We start from the raw sequence: 23,301 nt of genomic DNA, 5'->3' as shown, positions 1-23,301 counted from the left end.
TTACGGAACCAAAATATTTTGGCATGACCTCAAGCAGCCAAAAATCTCCACCTCCCGAAACAATTTTGCTCCGCTAACTTTTATTTCATTATTCTTTAATTTAGTTTTTAGAAGGTTTATATGTTGTTATAGCCTATCACGGACCTTTTTCTAAAAGTTATCGATTATTATTTTAGACGAAATAAAATGTTGGTGCTATCAGCATGGTTGCTATTGGTTTTCGTGGACTTGACAAATACTATGGGTGAGTGCATGAAGAAATAATTGATAATTAATAACCTCCATGTTAATAAAATCTATTTTTTTAAAAGATCTTTTTGTGATTCAATTGCCATGGCATGAAAAGATTGACTTACTTTACTTTAACTTTACTTTTAAAGTGTAACCGCCGTTACTGTATATACCACATTAATGTATGTTTAGAAATTGCACCGATCATTACAAAGTACGGACCAGCTAGTCTGTTTTTGAAGAAAGGAAGTACAGGTTATCTAAATTGTACTCTATCACCTTTGACATCCACTGCTACAGTAAAATGGACAAAAGATCAGGTGGAAATAAATATAGCTAACGATCCTCGCTTTGCAACAAATAAATTCAATGATTTGATCATACTCAACGCTCAATCAGGTGCTCAAAGTTCGGAAGGAAATTATAGATGCTCAGCCACTAATTCTGTCAACACCACTACAAATGAATATGACTTGGTTGTAAAAGTGACAGGTAAGTCTTTCCTTTTAAATAATATGTTGTGCATGTTGCCATCCGTTTTTGCGTTAGACGGTTATTGCACGACGCGGATCGATGCCTTAGTTTTTTTGTGTGCTGCTTTGTAAGTCAGCCTGTGTTGTTGACTCTTGCCACATCTCATGTTTACTTAAATAAACAACTTTCAATGATAACAATTATTAAATTCACTAACTTAATAAGGTTTATTTCAAATTGTTTTAGTGCTGGAAAGGGAATTTCTATACGCGCCCAGAGATACATTCTTCTATGATATTGATGGAAAAAGATTGGCCTGGACAAACTGTCAACCACCAATCGCAGTTCCACTAGCAAAAGTAACTTTCATTAATGGATCGAGTGGCTTAGCTGTTACCAGTCAAACTGATGCAAGAGTTGAAATTAGAGAGATTTCCCGAGAAGGATCACCTTTTTACCAGTTGCTGATACAAGACGCTACAAAGTATGATGTGGGTACATGGCAATGTAGAGCAAAAAATAGGATTGGTACAAGGAGTGCAAACTTTAAAGTTACATTTTATGGTAAAAATTTGATCGATCTTTCCTTCGTTGTTTGTTTTAAAATGATTATTTGTATCGCTTTTATGCTTAACACGAACACAATATAATACCTTAGGACCTCCTGAGGGAGCAAAGGGCATGCGTGTCAAGGAACACAGATTGAATGGATTCATCATGACATGGGACTTCTTAAGAGTTGATATTGATTACTACGATATCACTATCACTAAAATAGCAACAAATAAAGTACAGACGTTCAAACTTGACGATGCCGAAAATTTTGATCGACAGATCTTAGAATATCAGTTTTACAACTTAGAACGAGGTACGGAATATGATGTTCAAATGAGAGCCACAAGCAAAGAAAAACAAGTTGGTGAATGGAGCGAAAAATTGAGAGTAAAAACAGTTACTGAAATTGCTCCTGTGGTAACAGAACAGCCTGGTGACGCTAATGTAGGTGAAGGACAGACATACAATATGAGCTGTGTTGTAGATGCAAGTCCTGCAGCTACTTTTAGATGGTTTAAAAACGGGATTGTTATTTCACCCACAGATAGCAGATACACGATAATTGATAATAAACTTATTATCTTAAATGCACTCCATGGCGCAGAAAATAGCGAAGCTAAATATAAATGCGAAGCTTCCAACAACCTTGGAAAAGCTACTAGTGAAGAAGCACAACTCACCGTACAATGTATATATGACTTTTTTTAAATTTTTTTATCTATGTCTTTACCGTCCTATCTTTATATTATTTACAGAATTATTCATTTGTAATATTTCTTCTTTAGGGATGGAGCAGAATTTTCAAATAGCTCCACGGAACAGATTATTCTATCGAGGAACGTCCTTTATAAGGATTTCTGCTAGAGCTCCTATTGGTTCATCTCTACACGTGACATGGAGACAAAATGGCGTCCCTATCAGACCTGAAACACATCCAAATTTTGCAGTTACTCAATACAGGGGCCCTGCAAATAACCTTCATTATGCATTAGATATAAGGAACCTGGATGAACGTGTTGATGGCAAATACACAGTTTCAGCTAGCAATCTTGGTGGCATTCGTTCTGTGGAATTTCATATGATTTTAGCCGGTAAGAAGAGTTTATTTAATTATTTATGTCAAAAAGTATGTTTGTACCAGATCAGGACATCTATTTGGTTGTGCTTGGGTATTTATTTTCGCCAATGTAGCCTTAAGCTATTACTTGCTTACTCTTTTTAGTTGCTTATAACTTATTTCGCGAGCAATTTTTTCAGGAAACCCGCCAGCAATAAATTCTCTGGAATTAAGAGGTCAAACTCATGGTCAAATAGTGCTACAATGGACACCTCCGATCTCTAGTGAAAAATTGCGAGCTTTTGGTGATGACTATAAATACCGAAAAGATGCAAAATCATTTGCAATATCCTACAAAGATACCACAACAAACGAAGAAAAAATAATTTCAACTATTGGAACATTTGTTGATACAGTTTTTCTTGTACGTAAAAATGAAATCAACGGTATTAAAACGGGAATGCTGTATGAATATAAAATCCGAATGATTGATTTTGGAGATCAAGTTGGTGAATGGTCAACTCCATTTGAACACACTATTCGTGAGTTTTTTTTATATCAAGTAGATAACCATTGCGTGTTTTATGCTTCTGTCTTTCTGTGTTTTGGGAATTGTTCTGTCATAAAAATTTCACACAGAATACAACAAAAGATAAAAAGTAAATTATGCACACGAGTTAAGTTATTGTTCTATCCAATATATTGCAAATGAGATGTGTCAAGTGAAGTACAAGTGAGAGGTTCTATCTTTGCTTTGAAATCAAGATAGTACATGGTATACACGCGTTAATTACTCATATACAAACAACAGTAATACATTCGTTGCAATTTTTTTTTAATTCTTAAGGACACAAGTTTTTTGGATTTTTTTCATCAAGACAGGGTATCAAAAACAAAAATATTATTTTCATTATTACATCGGTATTCTAACATGATACATATATTCATTTCCAGCCTCAACCTTACCTCCATTTGTATCGAAAGGACCACAGACAACCTACATCGTAAAGGAAAATAAAACGTTGTCAATACCATGTGAGGTTTCATCAACACCTGCTGCAACAATTGCTTGGTATAAAGACTCGGTTGCTATTTCAAATACTGACGCTCGATTTAAAATATCTACAAATAAAATTGAACTTGTGAACATTCAGTCTCACCATGATGGTGAATATTACTGCAAAGCTTCAAATACTTTTGGTGTTACCGAAAGTGACAAAGGCAAGGTTTTCGTACAATGTAAGTTAAGCTTAATGAGTTTTAATTAAAAAATGTCTTACAAAATATGTCAACAGTTTCATCTATACAACTTCAGTTGTATACGCATTGAATTCTTTCTGACCACAGAGAGTAAACTTGCCATTTTAAAACCGACAACATTTTTAAAGAGCAATACAAATTCCGAAAATTCTACTATTTTAATAAAAATTGAGCATATTAAGGGTCGACGTAAAAACGCTGCAAGCTGGGCACATAATGTTTCAACGGATATGTATACTAAGTATATATTAAGACTATTGGCAATCAATTCATGACTTCTAGCCCCCGTATTGAGAAAGAGAACATCGTCAGGACAAAAACGACAGAGCAGTGAAAATGAATTCTCTCTTAAGTGAACTCGAAAGCCATCTGTTAAAAAATGCCAGCCGTAAGAATGCTTTGTTTTCAGAAAGCTTGTAAAGTGAACAAAAGACCTATACTGGATATGACGTTATGTTAAATTTTTGTATAACAGAACTTGCTTTTTTGGTAATTGGTACTATATTTGCCAAAATTGGTGCTTAAAAAAACATAGAATTATAGATACAAATTCGCCAATGGAACAAATATAGAAGAAAATTTCTGAACAAAATTGCTACATTTAGCGGAAAATGCAGAATATTATTTATACTGTATCAGCAATTAAAATACTTATTTACTTAATTGCAGGTGTCATAATATTGTCCTGAAGATTTATTATCCTTCAGTAAAATATAATGCATGCTTTGTTCATGTTTACAGTTCTTGCCAATGATTTTATCCACTATGATCCAATAACACCCGTATACGACATTGATGGTAAACGTAATGTCCGAATACTATGCCGGCCACCAATGAGTGTCCCTCCAGCAAAAGTGCTCTGGTCAAATTCATCTGACAGCTTTTTAGAAGGAAACAGATTTATTCGTGATGATAACGTTATGCTGGATGGTGTCAAATATTTCGCACTGACAATTACGAGAGCAACAGATTTTATTGGTGACGAAATTGGATGTGCAGCATATAATGAGGCTTTTGGTTTCAATGATCATCACAAATTAGCACTGACCACGCTAACATTGTTTGGTAAGAGCTTTTTTATTTGTCATTTTTTTTTTATCGTAAAACGTAAGCATGCATTTCACAGTTTAGTTTATTTTTATGCTATATATGTATTTTATCTATATATGTGTTTTTTAAAAGACACTAAGCAGTTATTTTTTTAATAAAAATCCTGGATGAATTTTCTACTTTTGCGCAAAAAAATCGTAAGCAAATATACTTTTTTTTCACGAAAGAAAAGAAAAACGCATTTATATTTTTCGCAAATAATGGAAAAATCTATTAGGAAATTTTAGCTAATTGCGCAAAAAATTAAAACGATTATAAGGCGTTAATATTGCCTTTGCGCGGAAATTAATGCGCTGGGAATAAAATTTTAAAAAATCATTACGAATATGACATTAAACCTTTAGTGTGACATCACCTTTTAGTGTTTTTATTGAGACTTCCTTTTGTATTTAAACATATTGATAAAATCATAGCATGTGCAATATAAATTTGCTTAAGAAAATGTTAATGTCAAAATAAATGAAAAGTTGATAAAATCTGTGGAAGGTTAGATTTTGATGGTGTTCTTTCAGATGTCGTTTTCATTAAGAGATTGACGAACTAACTCCATTCATTTTATTAACTTAACAGGAAAGCCAACATGGACAAAACCAATAGAGTACAAATGGAATCCTGGACCAATTCTTTCTTTGAGTTGGATAAAGGAACGAGCTGACATTGTATCATTTATTGCTACTATCAAACACAATACATCTCCTTTTGGTATTGTTAAAGTGATTCCAACATCAAATACGTCTATTGAGATATCGAGTCTAGAAGATAAACCATATCGCGTTGAAGTTATTGCTGTTGATGGTTCCGGAAGGAGAAGTGATCCTGCTTTGTTGGACGTTAATGGTAAGCATATGTTTTTTGTTTGTTTATTTAATGTGTATTTACTACGACTGTTGTCCCAGCGTAAATGCAGTTATTTTCGCACAATAAATATATACAGACAAGTAAAACAAAATTCATCCAATGATGAAATAATGGAAAAGTTAAGACATATTTTAATTATTTGATAAATATAAAGCTAATGATGTGTTGGTATGGTTATTAGCGATATACAAAGGCAAGGCAAAGGTCAAAAAGGGGGAAATGATGCTACATATTATATTTACTTTAAATGCATTTTTTATTTCTTGCAAATGTCTTTACGTGTAAGGTTGGATAAAAAGATAATTTGGTAAGGTAAGATCAGATGGAGTTGCTTTTAATATTTTGTAATAATTCGATCATTTGCGCATGGTATATATATATTTTTTTATTAGCTTTTGGAGGATCTTTTGTTCAAGTAACAGTTGATTTATTACCGACTATTGGTCCATTCCCAGAGGAAGCAAACGCAACATTAAAATGTGACTTTAGTGGGAAACCGAAACCTACGATTACTTGGTTAAAAGATGGAATCAACATCACAATTAAAAATGGTAGTTATGAAGTATCAAATGATAATCGAGAAATGAAACTGATTAACATCAATAGAAACATACATTCAGGAAAATATAGATGTCTAGGAAGTAACTTTCATTCTCAAAATGTGAGGAGCACCTTATCGACAGTCTCAGTTAAATGTACGTATGTACGTTAACACAGAAGTCACGACGCTTATGTGTTTTTTTTACAACTGATATCTCATGTTCTACTTGCTTTGTTAGCTAGCTTTTTTTATGCGTGTCGCCAATAAACCAACGCATAATACACACAAATATTTTTTTGTAAATGTAAACAAATATATTTTGTAACTTTAGCGTTTTATCATAACGCATTTTTGCATTATTAAGTACTCTTTTTAAGGATTGATTTGGCTCTATAAGGCATGCTAATTCAAATATAATCACAATCACAATAAGACAATAAGACGGCAATGTGCAACGAAAAAAAATTTCACAATTAAAATTGGATTGTTATAGGGTTCAACGACATATTCAAATATGCAGATACTGAAAAGTTTTTCTACAATAAAGATGGTTACAGATCAGTAAAATTCACATGTTCCCCTCCAAACTCAAACCCTGTGATATCGGAAACTGAAAGAAACGTACATTGGTTAAAAGGATCTGACAGTGTACGAATAAATGGCAAAAAGTCAACGGTAAAAGAGAATGGAATCATTAAAGATTCGATCGAATTCGATGCTCAGTTGGCAGATGTTGGAATAATTGCATGTGCTTACGCTCACCCCGCTGGCGTGCGCATTCATAACATGACTCTTAGCTTATTAGGTAAGTACATTTTTTATTTCTGAATAATTATCAATAAACACAAACCGTATTTTTTACTTGGAATATTGAATAACCCTATTTGCACCTTTATATAAAAGGGAAATAGAGTTATAGAGGCAGGAGTTTGACAAAAAAACTTGATCATAATGACTTCTTTTCGTTTTAATTTTATGTTAAGTTCGTAGGAGTAATATCTGACAAGAGACATTTAAACGTTTTAAAGATGACTTTTAAAATAACTTTGACATCACAAAGACATTGAAAGAAAATATAATTTTGAAATTGATTACTTCTGTATGGTTATCTCTCTTTACCCTTTAACTTAAACTATTTTTGTTTTAACAGACGGTCCACTCCCACCACGAGCACTTACACTCTCAATTGATCGATTCAATCGAGTGACTTTGACATGGAACGAACCTGAAGAAGCCATTGATGAATACCGTATTAATTATGGCATTAAAGGTACGCCAGGAAAACATGTCACTGTCCAACGTGACAAAAAGTCATACATGATTTCCGATTTTGAAGAGCAAAAGATTTACAAAATTTCATTGTGGTCTGCTAAAGAAGGCAAGCTAAGTTTACCATTGACCGATGAAGTTTTGACAGTGAAAAAACCTGGTGAGGATTTGTAATTTCTTCTTGCATTTTGCAGTTGCAAGCATGTCAAACGTATATGCAAACGCGCATGAGAGATGTGTTGTATGTATCCTTCATATTAATCTATCCAAAAATTAACACGATTAAATAAAATATAGGAAAGACTGTATGCAAGTTGGATTTCTTTCGTGTTTTTTAGACATTCCTGATAAGGTGACAAATGTTTTGGTTTCTAATGTCAAAATGAGAAATGCAACAATAACATGGAATCTTCCATCCAAAATAGAAGGGAACAATAAAATCGAATACATGCTTAAAGTATGTAAAGAAACAGCATGTAAGACATATGGATGGATGTCCGAAAGAATGGTTGCTGTCAAAGAATTGGAACCAGCAACCATTTATGCTTTTGAAATTACTGCACGAGGAGATGAGTTAGTGGCAGGGCCTAAATTTGAAAGCACATTTCAAACTGCTAGCAAGAATGGTGAGCTGGTTTACTTATTTTTTGTACAAAATATAATTATTTTAATATAATATGAGACTTCTATGCAATGATCATTTCTTTACTTTTGTTTGCACAGCTTTATTTGCAAAATTTTTGGAAAGGGAAATATAAATGTTTATGAATAGGGAAAATTATGTTTTGTCTAGAACATATTCATGTAGCTATATTTTTAAAAATGAATTACTTTTGGATTCCTTGAGAATAAGGACAAAAAATGTTTGTAGGCCATTGATGAAACCACTTGCAAAGAAAGAAACTTGATTTAAGACATTTCGTTTTGTTTCTTGTATAGATTTACTCAAATTGTCGAATGTTAGGGTGTCATCAAAGTACTGGAATGCAGTCAAATTGGATTGGGATCAATCACAGAACACTGACAAAATTGACAAAATTATTCTTCAAAGTAACGCAACAGGAACATCAAAAGTGGAATTGGGTCCATCAGAGACTGAATACCAATTTTCTAACTTAAATAAAGGAACCACGTATCTGTTTATTGTTTATGCTGTTGGAAAAAATGGGGAAAGAGGATTGTCTAGTGAGATTGTCGCGAGCACTCTCGCTTTAGGTAAGCCTATGTGTTCGAATAAATGTTCAGGATAATTTCGTACTTCCTTCCTTACTAGCTTTCTTTTTTCTTTCATGTATTTCCCCTAGTACTTTTTTACAAATTTATCAAAACATGGATAAGATTTGAACTTCAATGGTAAAGTGAAATTTGCAATTGATTTTAATTTTAATATTAGGAAAAGCGGGAAAAGCCACGCAAGTAAAAGTCAAACAGAAAAAAGGATTAGAAAATAGCGCTGTAGTAATAAAGTGGAAACTACCTCACGATGATGAACTGAGAAAAAACTTACCTGATGCCCTAACCTACAGAGTGTTGTATTGTTATGACAATACGAATTGCAAAAGCGACACAACTAATGCCAGAGAAATTGAACTCTTAAATTTAATGTCTGAAACCTCTTACAACTATACACTGACAACAATTGGTGACGATGGTACTCATGGAGAAAGTATTCAAGGACGTTTCAAGACCCACTCAAGTAGGTTTAAACTGTTTTAAAATAGTCGACCGCTATTACAACTGTTTTAAATAGTATTAATATTATTATAAATATTCGATAAATATTTAATATTTAATTCTTATCTTTAAACTCTTTAAACTTGTAAATTTGTATAGGCTTTGTTACCTGTATAACATGAATCCAATAAGTCTCTGGTTCCATGCTTAAAAGTAATCTGATTTATTTCTTAACCATTCCTACCTTGCCTAACATGGTCTAGTAATCAAAATTTGAGGAACACTAAAAATAATGATATATTATGTTAGCGTAATAGACATTAAGTAAGAGATATTAGTTTTTTGTTTAAACACTTTGAAAAATAGACATGCTTTTTTCTGTTATACTAGCTCTTAGGTGTTTACCTTTTGATCTTGTAGATAAACCATCGGAGCCACAGTCCATTGTAAAGAAAAGGACTTCTAGTACAAGCATTATCCTTAGCTGGTCCTACCCAGATGTGATTGCAGGAACAAAAGAGAAGGAAATGAAATTTTTGGTTAAATACTGCGAACAAGGAGAGCCGACAAAATGTAAAAATGAAACGGTTAATCAGGTTAGTCATACTTTGACAGGAATCGAAGCGTCCAAGGGGTATTTTGTATCTGTCACTCCAATTAGCAAAAATGGTGAACTTGGTGAAGCAACTAGATTTGATGTGGCTCCTGTTGCAGAAGGTTAGTTCAGCTCCAATTGTAATAATTACATGCCTGTTTAAAAAAAAATAACTCCAGACCTATTAAGGAAGTACTACTACTAGGCTACAAAATTATGTGTATAACCCTGTATAAACACGCAGTAACTGGAAAATCTATTTTTTCATTATGATGTGACGCTGTACAGGATAAGATTTGCGTTACTGAGCTTTTGCTGTTGTTTTTTTTATTTTTATTTTTTTATTTTTTTTATATTTTATATTTTATTTCTTTTAGGAAACGAAGATGGAGATAGTGGTTTATCCGGAGGCGTCATTGCTGGCATAATAATCGCCATAATTGTTGTTATAATCTTGCTGGTTGTTACCTATAACGTGTGGCAAAAGCGATCTAAAAACACTCCTAAAGCCACACAACAAAACGCAAAAAAAATGTCAACTGACCGTGAATATGAAATGCAACAATATCGCCAGAAGCAGCTGCAGTATCAACAGCAAATGTATTTACAACAACAACAACAACAACAACAATATCGAAGGCAACAACAACAACAGCAACAACTATATCGATACGCGCCAAACAAACAATACAGACGAAATGATTATCCAATCGAAATGGATGGAAGATATTAAACAATGGAAATGTTTGTTTTTTTCATTAGTTTTTAAGGCATCAATATTTCTTGCGTTGTGCTCTTTTAACTGCGTTATTTATATTTAAATTTCCTATTGCAGACTAAAAAATCTATTTTGTATATAAATTATTTCGTCGACATATTCTTTATTATAAAATATAAGTTTACATGTCTGTTTTAATTTAGTTGCAGCCTTGTCAATGGAGTTTCAGTTACATAAAAACCTATATAAGGAGAAACCTAAGGAGATAGTTAAATAGTGTTGCTGGAAGAGGTTAAAGAATAGGGGCAACAGTGACGAAAATGTTAATGGCGGCAACAACAAGTTTGACGACGGCGAATATAGTTTCTAAAACAGTGCAAAATATTCTACCCCACACAAACCGCTGTTTTCTGAAAAACTTAAACTAAACACTGGTCACATTTCATACCACGTGTTATGTAACAAGATATTGACTGAAATTACTTTTTAATAACAACAACGTGCTGTGGTTAACCTTACGAGTAATTTACCCACTTTATAAAACATTTTAATATTAACTACAGCATCGTTTGAAAATATGCTAACAATCTGAAAAATGCTGTATAATTAATATGCGTACGCCATTATTAATTTTTGGTATGATCAAAAGTATTAAAATTTCCATAGCCACGCTGTTTTTTCCAAATATTTGTTTTACTGTTTCATTTACTGAAAATACATGTACCTATATTTCTCTTCACGATATAAAATAAACAATTTTTGTATATATAAACAAAAAATTGTCTGTTTTACGTCCCCTGTAAAGAGAACATGTCCCAACAGATTCTATAACTCAATCTTATCATGTGTTTGAAAATATCCATTGTTATCTGCAAATATTTGACATTGACAAAGAATGTTTTTGTTTTTTTTTTGTTTTAATTTGTAGGTATAGTCTCAATTTAGAACACGTGTTTTTTTTGTTAAACTTGTTGTTTTCGATGTAGAAAATATAACTTTCAAAACTCAATGGCAAAATTCAAACGCAATGTCTTTGTAACGACTTTCAGAACCGGTGATCAATGTTATAGAGCCCTTTGCAACATGGCGTTAACAAACAAATTTTGCTCTTATTTACATCTGACCTCAATCTGCAAGGGTATCTGTTACAGTAAGACCCCTTAAAAGGTTACTGATAATGTGTGTACCTGCAAGTACCTGTTATTATATTTAGGCAATTCTTTTACCTTGGGGTGTGGCTTCTTTATTTTTACTTATATGAAGACTATTAAACTCACTAAACTTAATTTTCTTTGCATTCTTAAGTCCTCTTGTAACCTAAATGCGAGAAGTTGCTAAAGATTACTAATAAGATGAATTGTTTGGAATGGAATTATGCAACATTTTTTCTTTATATAAAAGCATCTTGATTGCGTACAACGTCCGTGAATGTCAAACCTGCTCATGTGTTGTGTCTTTTAACTGCAACATTCTTTTTTTCACTTTAGTCGATAAAAAAACAATAAATAGTTAAAAACACAAGAAGATCATACTTAAAATTGGAATCTTTGGAACAGTAAAAACAAGGTAAAAAGTAGCTCAAACTCGTTCATTTCTTTTATAGTTTTGTGATATAATCTATGTTATGAAAACAGAACATGTTAAAAGTTAAAATGTCAAAACGTAATAGACAAACAAAATAAGCCAGCAGTTCGTGCCGCTATGTACTTATTTCATTGGTTGAACAATTATTTAATACCTGGCTTGTTACTGGCATGGTGCTAGATGATTTTTTTCTGCACTGATGCATTGAAAGGAGAAATGTCTACGTGTTTGTTTTATATTGCATATTTATTTTATCTTTAATTGACTTCATAATTATGACATTTTTGATAATTTATTCAGGAAGAGGAATGTTGGTGCTATTCTCGTGCTGGCTTTTGCTTTTTGTGGACTTCACATATTCCATGGGTCAGTAGATAATTTATAATTTCTGCTCCAAATGCAATACAATGTTGAAATCGAGTCTATTTATTCTGATAATATTAGTAGCTACCTAACTCTCATGTAATTTCACAAGTGCAAAAACTTTAGCAAATGTTAATAGAGTTTGAGAACATAACTTTCAAAAATTGGATATTTTGGAAACTGTTTGCATGCATTAACTTTTGCAAATTAGCAAAAGTTACTATTTGGTTGCGTCAAGAAGTGTAATTTATTAATGTGAGATTGATGTTTATTTAGAAGTTGCACCGATCATTACAAAGTACGGACCAGCTAGCCTGTTTTTGAAGAAAGGAAACACAGGTTATCTAAATTGTACTCTATCACCTTTGACATCCACTGCTACAGTAAAATGGACAAAAGATCAGGTGGAAATAAATATAGCTAACGATCCTCGCTTTGCAACAAATAAATTCAATGATTTGATCATACTCAACGCTCAATCAGGTGCTCAAAATTCGGAAGGGAAATATAGATGCTCAGCCACTAATTCTGTCAACACCACTACAAAGGAATATGACTTGGTTGTGAAAGTTCAATGTAAGTTAACTACACTACACTTATACTCTCTCCGTCGATCAGGTTGCGTCCTCATTTCTTCATATTTACTTATATTTAGTAAAAGCAATGTTCTTAATTGTTTTAAAGGAAAATAAAATTGTTTACCATTTTTTGGAACAATTACTCTATGGCATAAACGTTTGTGACTTTTTATTACGTTCATAGTTTTCACATGTTAATGATTTGACTTAATGATTAGCAGGTAGTCGTAAAGAAGCTTGTTTGTTAATGTTTTACTTTATTTATTCTAGTTTTGGAAAGAGAGTTTATTTATCCACCAAGAGATACTTTTTTCTATGACATCGACGGATACAGATTAGCGTGGACAAATTGCCAACCACCGAGATCTTCGCCTTTAGCGACTGTAACTTTTCTCAATGGATCAAGTCTTTTGCCTGTTAGCACTCAAACTGACCCAAGAGTTGAAATTAGACAGATTGCTAGGCTGGGATCAATTTTTTACCAATTGCTGATACAGAACGCTACAAAGTATGATGTGGGTAAATGGCGATGTACAGCAAGAAATAGGGTTGGTTCAATGACTGAGTACTTTCAAGTGTCTCTTTATGGTAAGTAAGCGCTATTTTTTAAATTACTTTCTAGTTTCACTGCGTTTTTGTTGTTTTATGCTTTTTTGTGTGTCTTTAAATAAATACCGTTGTTTTGTTTCATCCTGCTTTCATTACATGTTTACCTTTTTATTTTTGTTTATTTGTGAGTAATGTGTCATTTCAATACACAAAAATTATTCACTGTCATAACATTTTAGGACCTCCAGAAGGAGCACAGGGCATGCGTGTCAAAGAACACAGATTAAATGGATTTATCATGGCATGGGATTTCTTAAGAAATGATCTTCTTCATTATGACATCAATATCACTAAAGTATCAACAAATGAAGTACATACATTCCTACTTACAGATGCGGAAAGTTTTAATCGGCAGATCTTAGAATATCAGTTTTTCAACTTAGAACGAGGAACAGAATACGATGTTCAGATGAGAGCCACTAGTAACAAAGGTCAAATTGGGGAATGGAGCCAAAAGTTGAGAGTTAAAACAGCAACGGAAATTGCTCCTCTGATAACGAAGCAACTCAGTGATGTTAGTGTAGGTGAAGGACAGACATACAATATGAGCTGTGTTGTAGATGCAAATCCTGCAGCTACTTTTAGATGGTTTAAAAACGGGATTGTTATTTCGCCCACAGATAACAGATACGCAATGTCTGATAATAGGCTTATCATCTTAAATGCACTTCATGGTGCAGAAAATAGCGAAGCTAAATATAAATGCGAAGCTTCAAACAGCCTTGGGAAAACTACAAGTAAAGAAGCACAACTCACCGTACAATGTATATAAAATATTTTTTTAGATTTACTTGCAGTTCATATTTAACTTTAGCTATGTCTGCATTGTTTTATTGTTTTTTGCCAGGGATGGAAGAAAACTTTCAACTAGCTCCTTCAAATAGAATAATCTACAATGGGCAATTGTTCGTGAGGATTTCTGCAAGGGCTCCAATTGGTTCATCTCTACATGTGACATGGAGACATAATGGCGTCCCTATCAGACCTGCAACACATCCAAATTTTGCAGTGACTCAATACAGAGGGCCTGCAAATAACCTTCATTATGCGTTAGATATAAGAAATTTAAATCAGCTTGCTGAGGGCGAATATACAGTTACAGCTAGTAATCTTGGTGCCATTCGTACTGTGGAATTTCAGTTGATACTAGCCGGTATGTGCAAGCTGTTACTTGTTTTTTTTCTGTTTTTTCATTGTTATACACTGTGAGGTAACTTAATAAGCCAAAAAAGCTGAATTAAAACTTTAGCCGAACCTTATAGGTAAAAAGAAAGGCGGCAAAAAGTGACTAAATTTTGGCTAGTTGACTAATATTTTCTGCCGACCTTTTTATAACCGACCAAACTTTTGCCAACATTTTTTTCCGACCTAACTTTTTTTCTGACCGTCTTTTTGCCGTTTTTCTTCCTTTTTGCTCATTTTTATCAGTTTTATGCAATTTTTCTTTATTAGTGACTAAATTCAAAAATTTAATCGGCTAAAAGTGAATAAATTCAATTACATTTTTTCCGACTATTTTTTTTTTGCCGACTTTTTTTTTACCGCTAAGATATAGGCAACACAATTGTCTTTTCTTTATCCTGATATCTTAAAAGTGTTATTTTATTTTTTTGGTAATTTGTTTTAGGAAATCCACCAGCTATACATACTTTGGCAGTAAGCGAGCAATCAGACGATGAGGTAGTGCTGCAATGGGAACCTCCAATCTCCAGTGATAAACTACAGGCTTTCGGCGACGACTTTAAATATAGAAAAGATGTAAAAACGTTCCAAATTTCATACAAAGATACCACAACGAACAAAGAAAAAATAATTTCAACCGTTGGAACATTTGTTGATGCAGTTTTTCTTGCACGTAAACATGAAATCAATGGTATTAAAACGGGAGTGTTGTATGAATATAAAATCCGAATGATTGATTTTGGAGATCAAGTTGGTGCATGGTCAACTCCAGTCAAACATATACTTCGTAAGTTGTGTTTTTTTTTTTTTCAAAGAACTAGCAAATGTGTTTTTTTGTTTTGTTTTTGTTTTACAGCTTTCGAAATGCGTTTTGTGTAGCCATGATACATAAATTTCATGTTTAGGACAAAATGGCAACAAAAACACACAACTTCTTGCTTATAAAATTAATTCCTTGTCTTCTGACAACCAACCCAAATTAGTGTTGGATTGGAAAGATAAGGGATATTAATAGGGTTAAGTAAAAGTGGCTTTATGGCCTGTGGCAAATCCACTTATAGGCAATAATCAATAAAAAATCCCTAAACATAAAAAATTTTAATTTTCAGTTAAAAAAAAACACTTTTTTGTTGCGATGAAAGTTAATCTCCCCGTGTGTTGCCCGTTACTCGTTCGTACTCACAAAGCTGTTTTATTTTATCACGTGACTTGTTTTTCTAGCTATGACATGAGTTAGTTATTTTATCAGCATGTATAAAATCGTACAGAATAGTTATGTGGCCTATGAAAATATCAACTTAAGCATTACAGTACAAAAGAAAGTAGATTTTATTATGAATTGAATTCTTAATTTCCATTAAGAATTTAAACAAACCAGAAACAAAATATGCACTTACAGAAATTTCCTATTATTGTCCTTCTCATCATATCATTCGGTTCGCAATTCGTTTTGAAAAGGCACGAGTGTTTATAGCATTTAAAACGAAATACACATAATAATATTAATTAACAACTTGCAAAAAAAGAAAAAAAAAAGGTTTTGCAGAAATATACAAACAATAAAAAATTCATGTTTAACAAAAGCGGGAATGGCTTTTTAAGTGATATAGACAACAATTGAATCTTGGTGGCATAAAACTCATTGATCGGTTTCGACAGCAACATGTTCCCATAACGTAAGAAGAAACATAACAAACGAACAATAAAAAGTCATCGTAAATTTAGTTCATGTCAGTAGTTTCCTTGGCAAATTAAGTTTTATAAAATATAAAGATTTTTAGAGAAAATTTTTTATAAGCAGATATACCATCCGCAATGCGTTTAGGTTACAGATGGTGTCTTTGTTAAGGGCTCTTTTCATTTGACGGAATTTTCCGCCACAACGCAAAACGCTCACGAGCGTCCTTGTTTGCATGTACGCACATGAAATAAACTCTAATCTTGTCAAAGTGCCGCACACTGACAAAAATGCTTCTTTATGAAAAATACAGTCAAGTGGAAACAAGCATTTATAATCACAATGGGAAAAAGAAGTTCAACGCTTTTGTTTTAACAAAACTTTTGCGTTTCAGTAGTGATGCCTACCGCGTTTATTTGGTTACTTCTGTTGCTTTTTGTTTACGCGATCATTATCAGTGAACTCTTTCTTGTTCTTATAAGCACAGATACGTTCACTCACCAAAGATAATATCCTTGATTGCTCATTTTTGCGAGACAGACAGCTGTGCTTGTTGGCTTTTGTGAATTAGGTGTCGGGCAGCTATAAGACATTTTATAAATTTAAATTCACGTAGGAAAGATTATAACATAACATTCCTACCCTAGAGGTAAGCTTAATACAAAAGGCTATGTGTCTACAAATTCTGTACGAAATTATTGCAGCCTCGTACCACCCACGAAGAATGACGTCGATTTCCTAAAATTCAGTATACATAATCTCCTTTTCTTAACAGAAATATGCAATTTAGTATCACGGCAGCTGAAATAGGACTTTTCTTAAAATTAACTTAAGCAGACTTTGCTTTAAAAACTTAAATTTTCCGCCAAGGACTTTGCTTTTTTAGTTGTCCTTCTAAAAGCACTTTTATTTAACATGCATCACTATAGGTAAAAACTTGCCAAAACTAATGTTCATAACCTTTCTTTAATACAGAAGAAAAGTTTTTTCATAAGCACGTCTTCCTTTTAAATGCAATTCTCTTTCAGACGTAGCTGCGGGTTTACCTGGAATACCTGGCGAAATCACTCGTTCACCGGTGCTATACGCAGAAAGCACAACTGTAACATTCTCTTGGACACCACCAACACTACTCAATCACAACGACGTCAGCAAGTTGTCGTATTCTTTCAAATACTGCTTATTTGGAACGCAGAATTGCAAGGAAAGCCAACGGCTGATGATGACGAGCATCACACTGTCAGAATTTGTGCCCCGAATGTTCTATGATTACGAGCTCACGGTTTACAATGAGGAGGGCTTGGCCGGGTCGGAAAAGAGAGACGGCTTCTTCCAAACTGCAAGTAGAGGTACGCATAAAAGCCACTTTAGCTTAACATAAATCTTCTGCTCTTGTTTGCCTGTTTTTAATACGACCATAAGTTTCATTGTAATTACTTTTTTTTACTTTTCTAATGCATTTTGTTGTTTCTCCTCACAGACACATGCAGACCGACGCATTTCACGTGTACAGCTTCTCCGCAATGCGTGTCTAACAACATGAAGTGCAACGGACTTTTAGACTGTTCAGACGGCAGTGACGAGAAAGCTGAAGCAGGATGTGGTAAGTCTCGAAGTATATTGCTGCTACGAATGAAGTTCTAGAAACAATTGTCAGAAAAATATTCAAACGACTTTGTCAGGGCAAAAGGGTCCTCTTGCTCAAGGTGGTTAGGCCCACCGTGTAAGGTTATATCAACGTTGACGGCTGTTTCTGTGACAACACCTATTCAACATATTTTTCTTAAGTTTTAAAAGAGTTTGGTGTTTTCGTTCTTTCCAAACATTTCAATTCTTCTCGTTGTTTCTAGTGCCTCCGCCAGCTATCCAGACGTTGAGAATTAACAAAACCGACGCCTACTCGATCACTGTTCAGTGGGAAGGCGTTGCACAACAACAACATCGAGTAGTAAGCTACGACGTCGAAAATTTGAACACCGGCGTCGTAATTAACGTTCCACATCCGTCATTGGTTGCTGTCCTGCCGCCTTTCAGTGTGCAGTTTGTGAACTTGACAGCGGACACCACGTACTCTTTCAGGGTTCGAGCAAATAATCCATCGGGAAGCAGTCCTTGGTCACAAATAGTGTACGGAACTACCGCTAAGAAAGGTTAGTCTAGATTTATTAAAAAAACTTATTCAACATGCGCCAATTAAAGTAGGGACTTCGATAAAATCTAATTTCCATAACATTTTTTTAAAAAAGAAGTCATAGTTTTATCACAAGCGTGCCTTCCTTTTAAATGCAATTCTCTTTCAGACGTAGCTGCGGGTTTACCTGGAATACCTGGCGAAATCACTCGTTCACCGGTGCTATACGCAGAAAGCACAACTGTAACATTCTCTTGGACACCACCAACACTACTCAATCACAACGACGTCAGCAAGTTGTCGTATTCTTTCAAATACTGCTTATTTGGAACGCAGAATTGTAAGGAAAGCCAACGGCTGATGATGACGAGCATCACACTGTCAGAATTTGTGCCCCGAATGTTCTATGATTACGAGCTCACGGTTTACAATGAGGAGGGCTTGGCCGGGTCGGAAAAGAGAGACGGCTTCTTCCAAACTGCAAGTAGAGGTACGCATAAAAGCCACTTTAGCTTAACATAAATCTTCTGCTCTTGTTTGCCTGTTTTTAATACGACCATAAGTTTCATTGTAATTACTTTTTTTTACTTTTCTAATGCATTTTGTTGTTTCTCCTCACAGACACATGCAGACCGACGCATTTTACGTGTACAGCTTCTCCGCAATGCGTGTCTAACAACATGAAGTGCAACGGACTTTTAGACTGTTCAGACGGCAGTGACGAGAAAGCTGAAGCAGGATGTGGTAAGTCTCGAAGTATATTGCTGCTACGAATGAAGTTCTAGAAACAATCGTCAGAAAAATATTCAAACGACTTTGTCAGGGCAAAAGGGTCCTCTTGCTCAAGGTGGTTAGGCCCACCGTGTAAGGTTATATCAACGTTGACGGCTGTTTCTGTGACAACACCTATTCAACATATTTTTCTTAAGTTTTAAAAGAGTTAGGTGTTTTCGTTCTTTCCAAACATTTCAATTCTTCTCGTTGTTTCTAGTGCCTCCGCCAGCTATCCAGACGTTGAGAATTAACAAAACCGACGCCTACTCGATCACTGTTCAGTGGGAAGGCGTTGCGCAACAACAACATCGAGTAGTAAGCTACGACGTCGAAAATTTGAACACCAGCGTGGTAATTAACGTTCCACATCCGTCATTGGTTGCTGTTCTGCCGCCTTTCAGTGTGCAGTTTGTGAACTTGACAGCGGACACCACGTACTCTTTCAGGGTTCGAGTAAATAATCCATCGGGAAGCAGTCCTTGGTCACAAATGGTGTACGGAACTACCGCTAAGAAAGGTTAGTCTAGATTTATTAAAAAAACTTATTCAACATGCGCCAATTAAAGTAGGGACTTCGATAAAATCTAATTTCCATAACATTTTTTTAAAAAAGAAGTCATAGTTTTATCACAAGCGTGCCTTCCTTTTAAATGCAATTCTCTTTCAGACGTAGCTGCGGGTTTACCTGGAATACCTGGCGAAATCACTCGTTCACCGGTGCTGTACGCAGAAAGCACAACTGTAACATTCTCTTGGACACCACCAACACTACTCAATCACAACGACGTCAGCAAGTTGTCGTATTCTTTCAAATACTGCTTATTTGGAACGCAGAATTGCAAGGAAAGCCAACGGCTGATGATGACGAGCATCACACTGTCAGAATTTGCGCCCCGAATGTTCTATGATTACGAGCTCACGGTTTACAATGAGGAGGGCTTGGCCGGGTCGGAAAAGAGAGACGGCTTCTTCCAAACTGCAAGTAGAGGTACGCATAAAAGCCACTTTAGCTTAACATAAATCTTCTGCTCTTGTTTGCTACGACCATAAGTTTCATTGTAATTACTTTTTTTTACTTTTCTATTGCATTTTGTTGTTTCTCCTCACAGACACATGCAGACCGACGCATTTTACGTGTACAGCTTCTCCGCAATGCGTGTCTAACAACATGAAGTGCAACGGACTTTTAGACTGTTCAGACGGCAGTGACGAGAAAGCTGAAGCAGGATGTGGTAAGTCTCGAAGTATATTGCTGCTACGAATGAAGTTCTAGAAACAATCGTCAGAAAAATATTCAAACGACTTTGTCAGGGCAAAAGGGTCCTCTTGCTCAAGGTGGTTAGGCCCACCGTGTAAGGTTATATCAACGTTGACGGCTGTTTCTGTGACAACACCTATTCAACATATTTTTCTTAAGTTTTAAAAGAGTTTGGTGTTTTCGTTCTTTCCAAACATTTCAATTCTTCTCGTTGTTTCTAGTGCCTCCGCCAGCTATCCAGACGTTGAGAATTAACAAAACCGACGCCTACTCGATCACTGTTCAGTGGGAAGGCGTTGCGCAACAACAACATCGAGTAGTAAGCTACGACGTCGAAAATTTGAACACCAGCGTGGTAATTAACGTTCCACATCCGTCATTGGTTGCTGTCCTGCCGCCTTTCAGTGTGCAGTTTGTGAACTTGACAGCGGACACCACGTACTCTTTCAGGGTTCGAGTAAATAATCCATCGGGAAGCAGTCCTTGGTCACAAATTGTGTACGGAAGAACTAATACGAGAGGTTGGTAGTTTTTCTTTGTTTTTGATCGTGGACAATTAGAGTTGTTTTACTCAGCGAATTTTTTGTTCTTTAGTTTCATGTGCTGTTGAGTACCAAGAGTGAAAATGAAATTAAAAATAATATATCAACAATAATAATTGTGTTGGGAAGATACTAATTATTCATGTCCTATATGATAAAGTTATTTTTTTCTAGATGCACCTTCTGCACCGAGAAACTTAAGAGTGAAAGCCGTACCTGGATGGGAAACAACAAATGTTTCCTTTACTTGGCAGCAACCAAAGAAGCTAGGTGTTAGTTCCCTTGACCAAATTTCTTACCAATTACATATATGCACAGCTACGTCTCAATGCAGAACCTTCTCGAGCATTCGTAGTTTTGCTTACCAAATTGGAAGTCTGAATAAAAACAGTACATATTCCTATACTTTGACATCAATTGGGGTGAATGGTTTAGTTGGTGGAAGCCTATTTGGTATGTTTAACACAAGCGCCGTCATAAGTAAGTATCTTCTTATTTCTTCTTATTATTGTTGTCAGATCATTTGTCTCACACACCGAATAAACATCGACCTAACAGTTTAAGGACCCATTGTTGCTGGATATTAATTGCACATAGATTCATTAATGTATCATTTAAATAATTTTTAGCTAATTTTTTTAGTCTTTCATTTAACAAAGGGGTCATTAAAAAACTTTGTAGAGTTGTATCACTGATGTCACAATGTTTCAACCAATTCTTTTGTAATTATCTTACTTGTGGAATATTTAGAACGTCCGTCTCCACCAGTCGACGTTAAAGCGACATCGCATAATAGTGGCACCGCAATTGACATTAAGTGGAAGCACTCGAAACAGACTGTAGGAATTCCTACAAAGAATATGAAATATAAAGTAACCCATTGTTTAGCAAGTGTACCGAACAATTGCAGCTCAGTAATTGTGAATGGAACAAGTCATGTGATTACTGGTCTAAGTCCAGGAAACGCTTACGACATTAGAGTTGCTGCATTAGGTGCACAAGCAGTAGAGTCGATCAACTATAAAGAAACAGTTACGCTAGTGCAACGTCAAGGTTAGTAAAGTTTAACATTTCGCATATTGTCAGTTCAAGAAAACGTTTTGAGTTAACTTAACGTGCCAGAAAATTTTACAGAACTGGTATGACGGATAAATCCGTGGAAAATTCCGCGGGTTCATGCGTCCGTTTTATACCACATTGCGTGTTTCTCCCTACTTGCGGTACCATCTTGTGTGACAAAAGGATGTATACGGATATAGATAAATGTCTCAAGTATAGTTTTTAAGTGCACTTCGAATGTTTTATGAATTATCATTTTCCTTAAATTTCTTTTTTATTGAACGATTTTTAATGCAAATTTAAAGAAACTAGATGCAAAAATTTACGACTGAATAATTTATTAACTTACATATTTTACAGATGAAGATGACGACGATGAGTTAACAGATGCAGTCGTAGCAACTATCGTCATCGCTTCAGTTGGTGCTGTTATATTGATCACCTCCATTATTATTTATGTTGCCAAAACAGCCAAATCCGGTACAGCTGGTATAAGTAGCTAGATGGACATATTCGAACTCTTAATGTCAGCATCAAGTAGCTAGACGGACATTTTCGAATTCTCGATATCAGTATCATTCACATTTAGGACAATTTGACAGAGATTCACTTATGCTGAATATGTAGTTTAGAGATGTGTTTTTTTTTTTTAATAATTTAGTTTGAATTTACCTTATATAGAAGAAAACTAAATGAGGTCTTACTAAAAAATTTAAAAATCGATATACATATTATTATTTCAGTACCTAATTAATTTATACGCTGTGGGAACTTTTTTCGAGGGAAAAAGCATTGTTAAACACTTTATTAAAGGGTTCAGTTAATTCAGAAGGGTTCTAAATCCCTTATTAGGTAACCTCTATATCTGGTCCTGAATTAACATTACAATTTTATAAATGCGTAAGAAATTATTTTGTGGCAACGTAATAATTCTACTATTTATTTTAATTCAACTTATAAAAGTATATAACAATATATTCGTTTATATATATTCGTTTTCCAACTATGAAGGGAATTTTTATTTTTTTAGAGTTATTTTTTGACTAAATGCTTTTTGCATGTTTTTATATTGATGTATAAAACTAGTATTTATTTGGTAGACATGTTGTGCATTTTAGATGTATTGTAGCTTTTCACGTCTTCACCTAAACGCGTTTATGGAAAGCATCATATCTATGAGCAGTGCCATCACCACGGATTA

The 23,301-nt window shown here is 34.5% G+C and overlaps 6 protein-coding genes across 6 annotated transcripts; all 6 read left to right on the top strand.

Annotated features, from left to right (window-relative positions):
- Nucleotides 1-240: 240 nt before the first annotated feature.
- LOC130636982 (neogenin-like) lies at nt 241-2,535 on the top strand. The gene is made up of 6 exons (XM_057446836.1): nt 241-244; nt 424-723; nt 952-1,269; nt 1,364-1,948; nt 2,046-2,351; nt 2,483-2,535. Exons 1-6 carry the CDS (start codon nt 241-243, stop codon nt 2,533-2,535), a joined length of 1,566 nt encoding a protein of 521 aa, XP_057302819.1.
- LOC130636981 (hemolin-like) lies at nt 2,267-4,223 on the top strand. Its single transcript, XM_057446835.1, has 3 exons — nt 2,267-2,859; nt 3,272-3,556; nt 4,183-4,223. The coding sequence occupies exons 1-3, from the start codon at nt 2,778-2,780 to the stop codon at nt 4,221-4,223; spliced, it is 408 nt and encodes a 135-aa protein (XP_057302818.1). The 5' UTR covers nt 2,267-2,777.
- On the top strand, nt 3,633-5,807 carry LOC130636414 (uncharacterized). The gene is made up of 2 exons (XM_057446129.1): nt 3,633-4,642; nt 5,258-5,807. The coding sequence occupies exons 1-2, from the start codon at nt 4,294-4,296 to the stop codon at nt 5,686-5,688; spliced, it is 780 nt and encodes a 259-aa protein (XP_057302112.1). The 5' UTR covers nt 3,633-4,293; the 3' UTR covers nt 5,689-5,807.
- LOC130636413 (neural cell adhesion molecule L1-like) lies at nt 5,756-7,656 on the top strand. The gene is made up of 3 exons (XM_057446128.1): nt 5,756-6,240; nt 6,580-6,891; nt 7,237-7,656. The coding sequence occupies exons 1-3, from the start codon at nt 5,868-5,870 to the stop codon at nt 7,527-7,529; spliced, it is 978 nt and encodes a 325-aa protein (XP_057302111.1). The 5' UTR covers nt 5,756-5,867; the 3' UTR covers nt 7,530-7,656.
- LOC130636412 (uncharacterized) lies at nt 7,586-10,730 on the top strand. The gene is made up of 5 exons (XM_057446127.1): nt 7,586-7,981; nt 8,295-8,570; nt 8,749-9,051; nt 9,450-9,746; nt 10,002-10,730. The coding sequence occupies exons 1-5, from the start codon at nt 7,663-7,665 to the stop codon at nt 10,355-10,357; spliced, it is 1,551 nt and encodes a 516-aa protein (XP_057302110.1). The 5' UTR covers nt 7,586-7,662; the 3' UTR covers nt 10,358-10,730.
- Nucleotides 10,731-12,435: 1,705 nt separating this feature from the next.
- On the top strand, nt 12,436-22,877 carry LOC130636411 (uncharacterized). Its single transcript, XM_057446126.1, has 17 exons — nt 12,436-12,865; nt 13,138-13,455; nt 13,656-14,240; nt 14,324-14,629; nt 15,104-15,445; nt 17,365-17,685; nt 17,817-17,939; nt 18,187-18,486; nt 18,637-18,957; nt 19,089-19,211; nt 19,459-19,758; nt 19,909-20,229; nt 20,351-20,473; nt 20,721-21,020; nt 21,216-21,521; nt 21,792-22,094; nt 22,461-22,877. Exons 2-17 carry the CDS (start codon nt 13,425-13,427, stop codon nt 22,601-22,603), a joined length of 4,248 nt encoding a protein of 1,415 aa, XP_057302109.1. The 5' UTR covers nt 12,436-12,865; nt 13,138-13,424; the 3' UTR covers nt 22,604-22,877.
- The last annotated feature ends 424 nt before the right edge of the window (nt 22,878-23,301 follow it).

This window comes from Hydractinia symbiolongicarpus, chromosome 3, assembly GCF_029227915.1.
Source record: "Hydractinia symbiolongicarpus strain clone_291-10 chromosome 3, HSymV2.1, whole genome shotgun sequence".
Taxonomy (NCBI): Eukaryota; Metazoa; Cnidaria; class Hydrozoa; order Anthoathecata; family Hydractiniidae; genus Hydractinia; species Hydractinia symbiolongicarpus.
Note: the sequence above shows the minus strand (reverse complement) of the source record. Positions and strands in the feature narration are given on the sequence as shown.

Bases quoted from the DNA above. Each gene is read 5' to 3' on its own strand.
- LOC130636982 (XM_057446836.1), top strand. The intron at 724-951 runs GTAAGTCTTTCC...AAATTGTTTTAG, and splicing joins CTTGGTTGTAAAAGTGACAG to TGCTGGAAAGGGAATTTCTA. The intron at 1,270-1,363 runs GTAAAAATTTGA...ATAATACCTTAG, and splicing joins CTTTAAAGTTACATTTTATG to GACCTCCTGAGGGAGCAAAG.
- LOC130636981 (XM_057446835.1), top strand. From the start codon at position 2,778: ATGCTGTATGAATATAAAATCCGAATGATTGATTTTGGAGATCAAGTT. The intron at 2,860-3,271 runs GTGAGTTTTTTT...ATTCATTTCCAG, and splicing joins TCCATTTGAACACACTATTC to CCTCAACCTTACCTCCATTT. The intron at 3,557-4,182 runs GTAAGTTAAGCT...TGCTACATTTAG, and splicing joins AGGCAAGGTTTTCGTACAAT to CGGAAAATGCAGAATATTAT.
- LOC130636414 (XM_057446129.1), top strand. From the start codon at position 4,294: ATGCATGCTTTGTTCATGTTTACAGTTCTTGCCAATGATTTTATCCAC. The intron at 4,643-5,257 runs GTAAGAGCTTTT...TTAACTTAACAG, and splicing joins GACCACGCTAACATTGTTTG to GAAAGCCAACATGGACAAAA.
- LOC130636413 (XM_057446128.1), top strand. From the start codon at position 5,868: ATGGAGTTGCTTTTAATATTTTGTAATAATTCGATCATTTGCGCATGG. The intron at 6,241-6,579 runs GTACGTATGTAC...GGATTGTTATAG, and splicing joins ATCGACAGTCTCAGTTAAAT to GGTTCAACGACATATTCAAA. The intron at 6,892-7,236 runs GTAAGTACATTT...TTGTTTTAACAG, and splicing joins CATGACTCTTAGCTTATTAG to ACGGTCCACTCCCACCACGA.
- LOC130636412 (XM_057446127.1), top strand. From the start codon at position 7,663: ATGCAAGTTGGATTTCTTTCGTGTTTTTTAGACATTCCTGATAAGGTG. The intron at 7,982-8,294 runs GTGAGCTGGTTT...TTTCTTGTATAG, and splicing joins TCAAACTGCTAGCAAGAATG to ATTTACTCAAATTGTCGAAT. The intron at 8,571-8,748 runs GTAAGCCTATGT...TTTTAATATTAG, and splicing joins CGCGAGCACTCTCGCTTTAG to GAAAAGCGGGAAAAGCCACG.
- LOC130636411 (XM_057446126.1), top strand. From the start codon at position 13,425: ATGACTGAGTACTTTCAAGTGTCTCTTTATG. The intron at 15,446-17,364 runs GTAAGTTGTGTT...ATTCTCTTTCAG, and splicing joins TCCAGTCAAACATATACTTC to ACGTAGCTGCGGGTTTACCT. The intron at 17,686-17,816 runs GTACGCATAAAA...TTCTCCTCACAG, and splicing joins CTTCCAAACTGCAAGTAGAG to ACACATGCAGACCGACGCAT.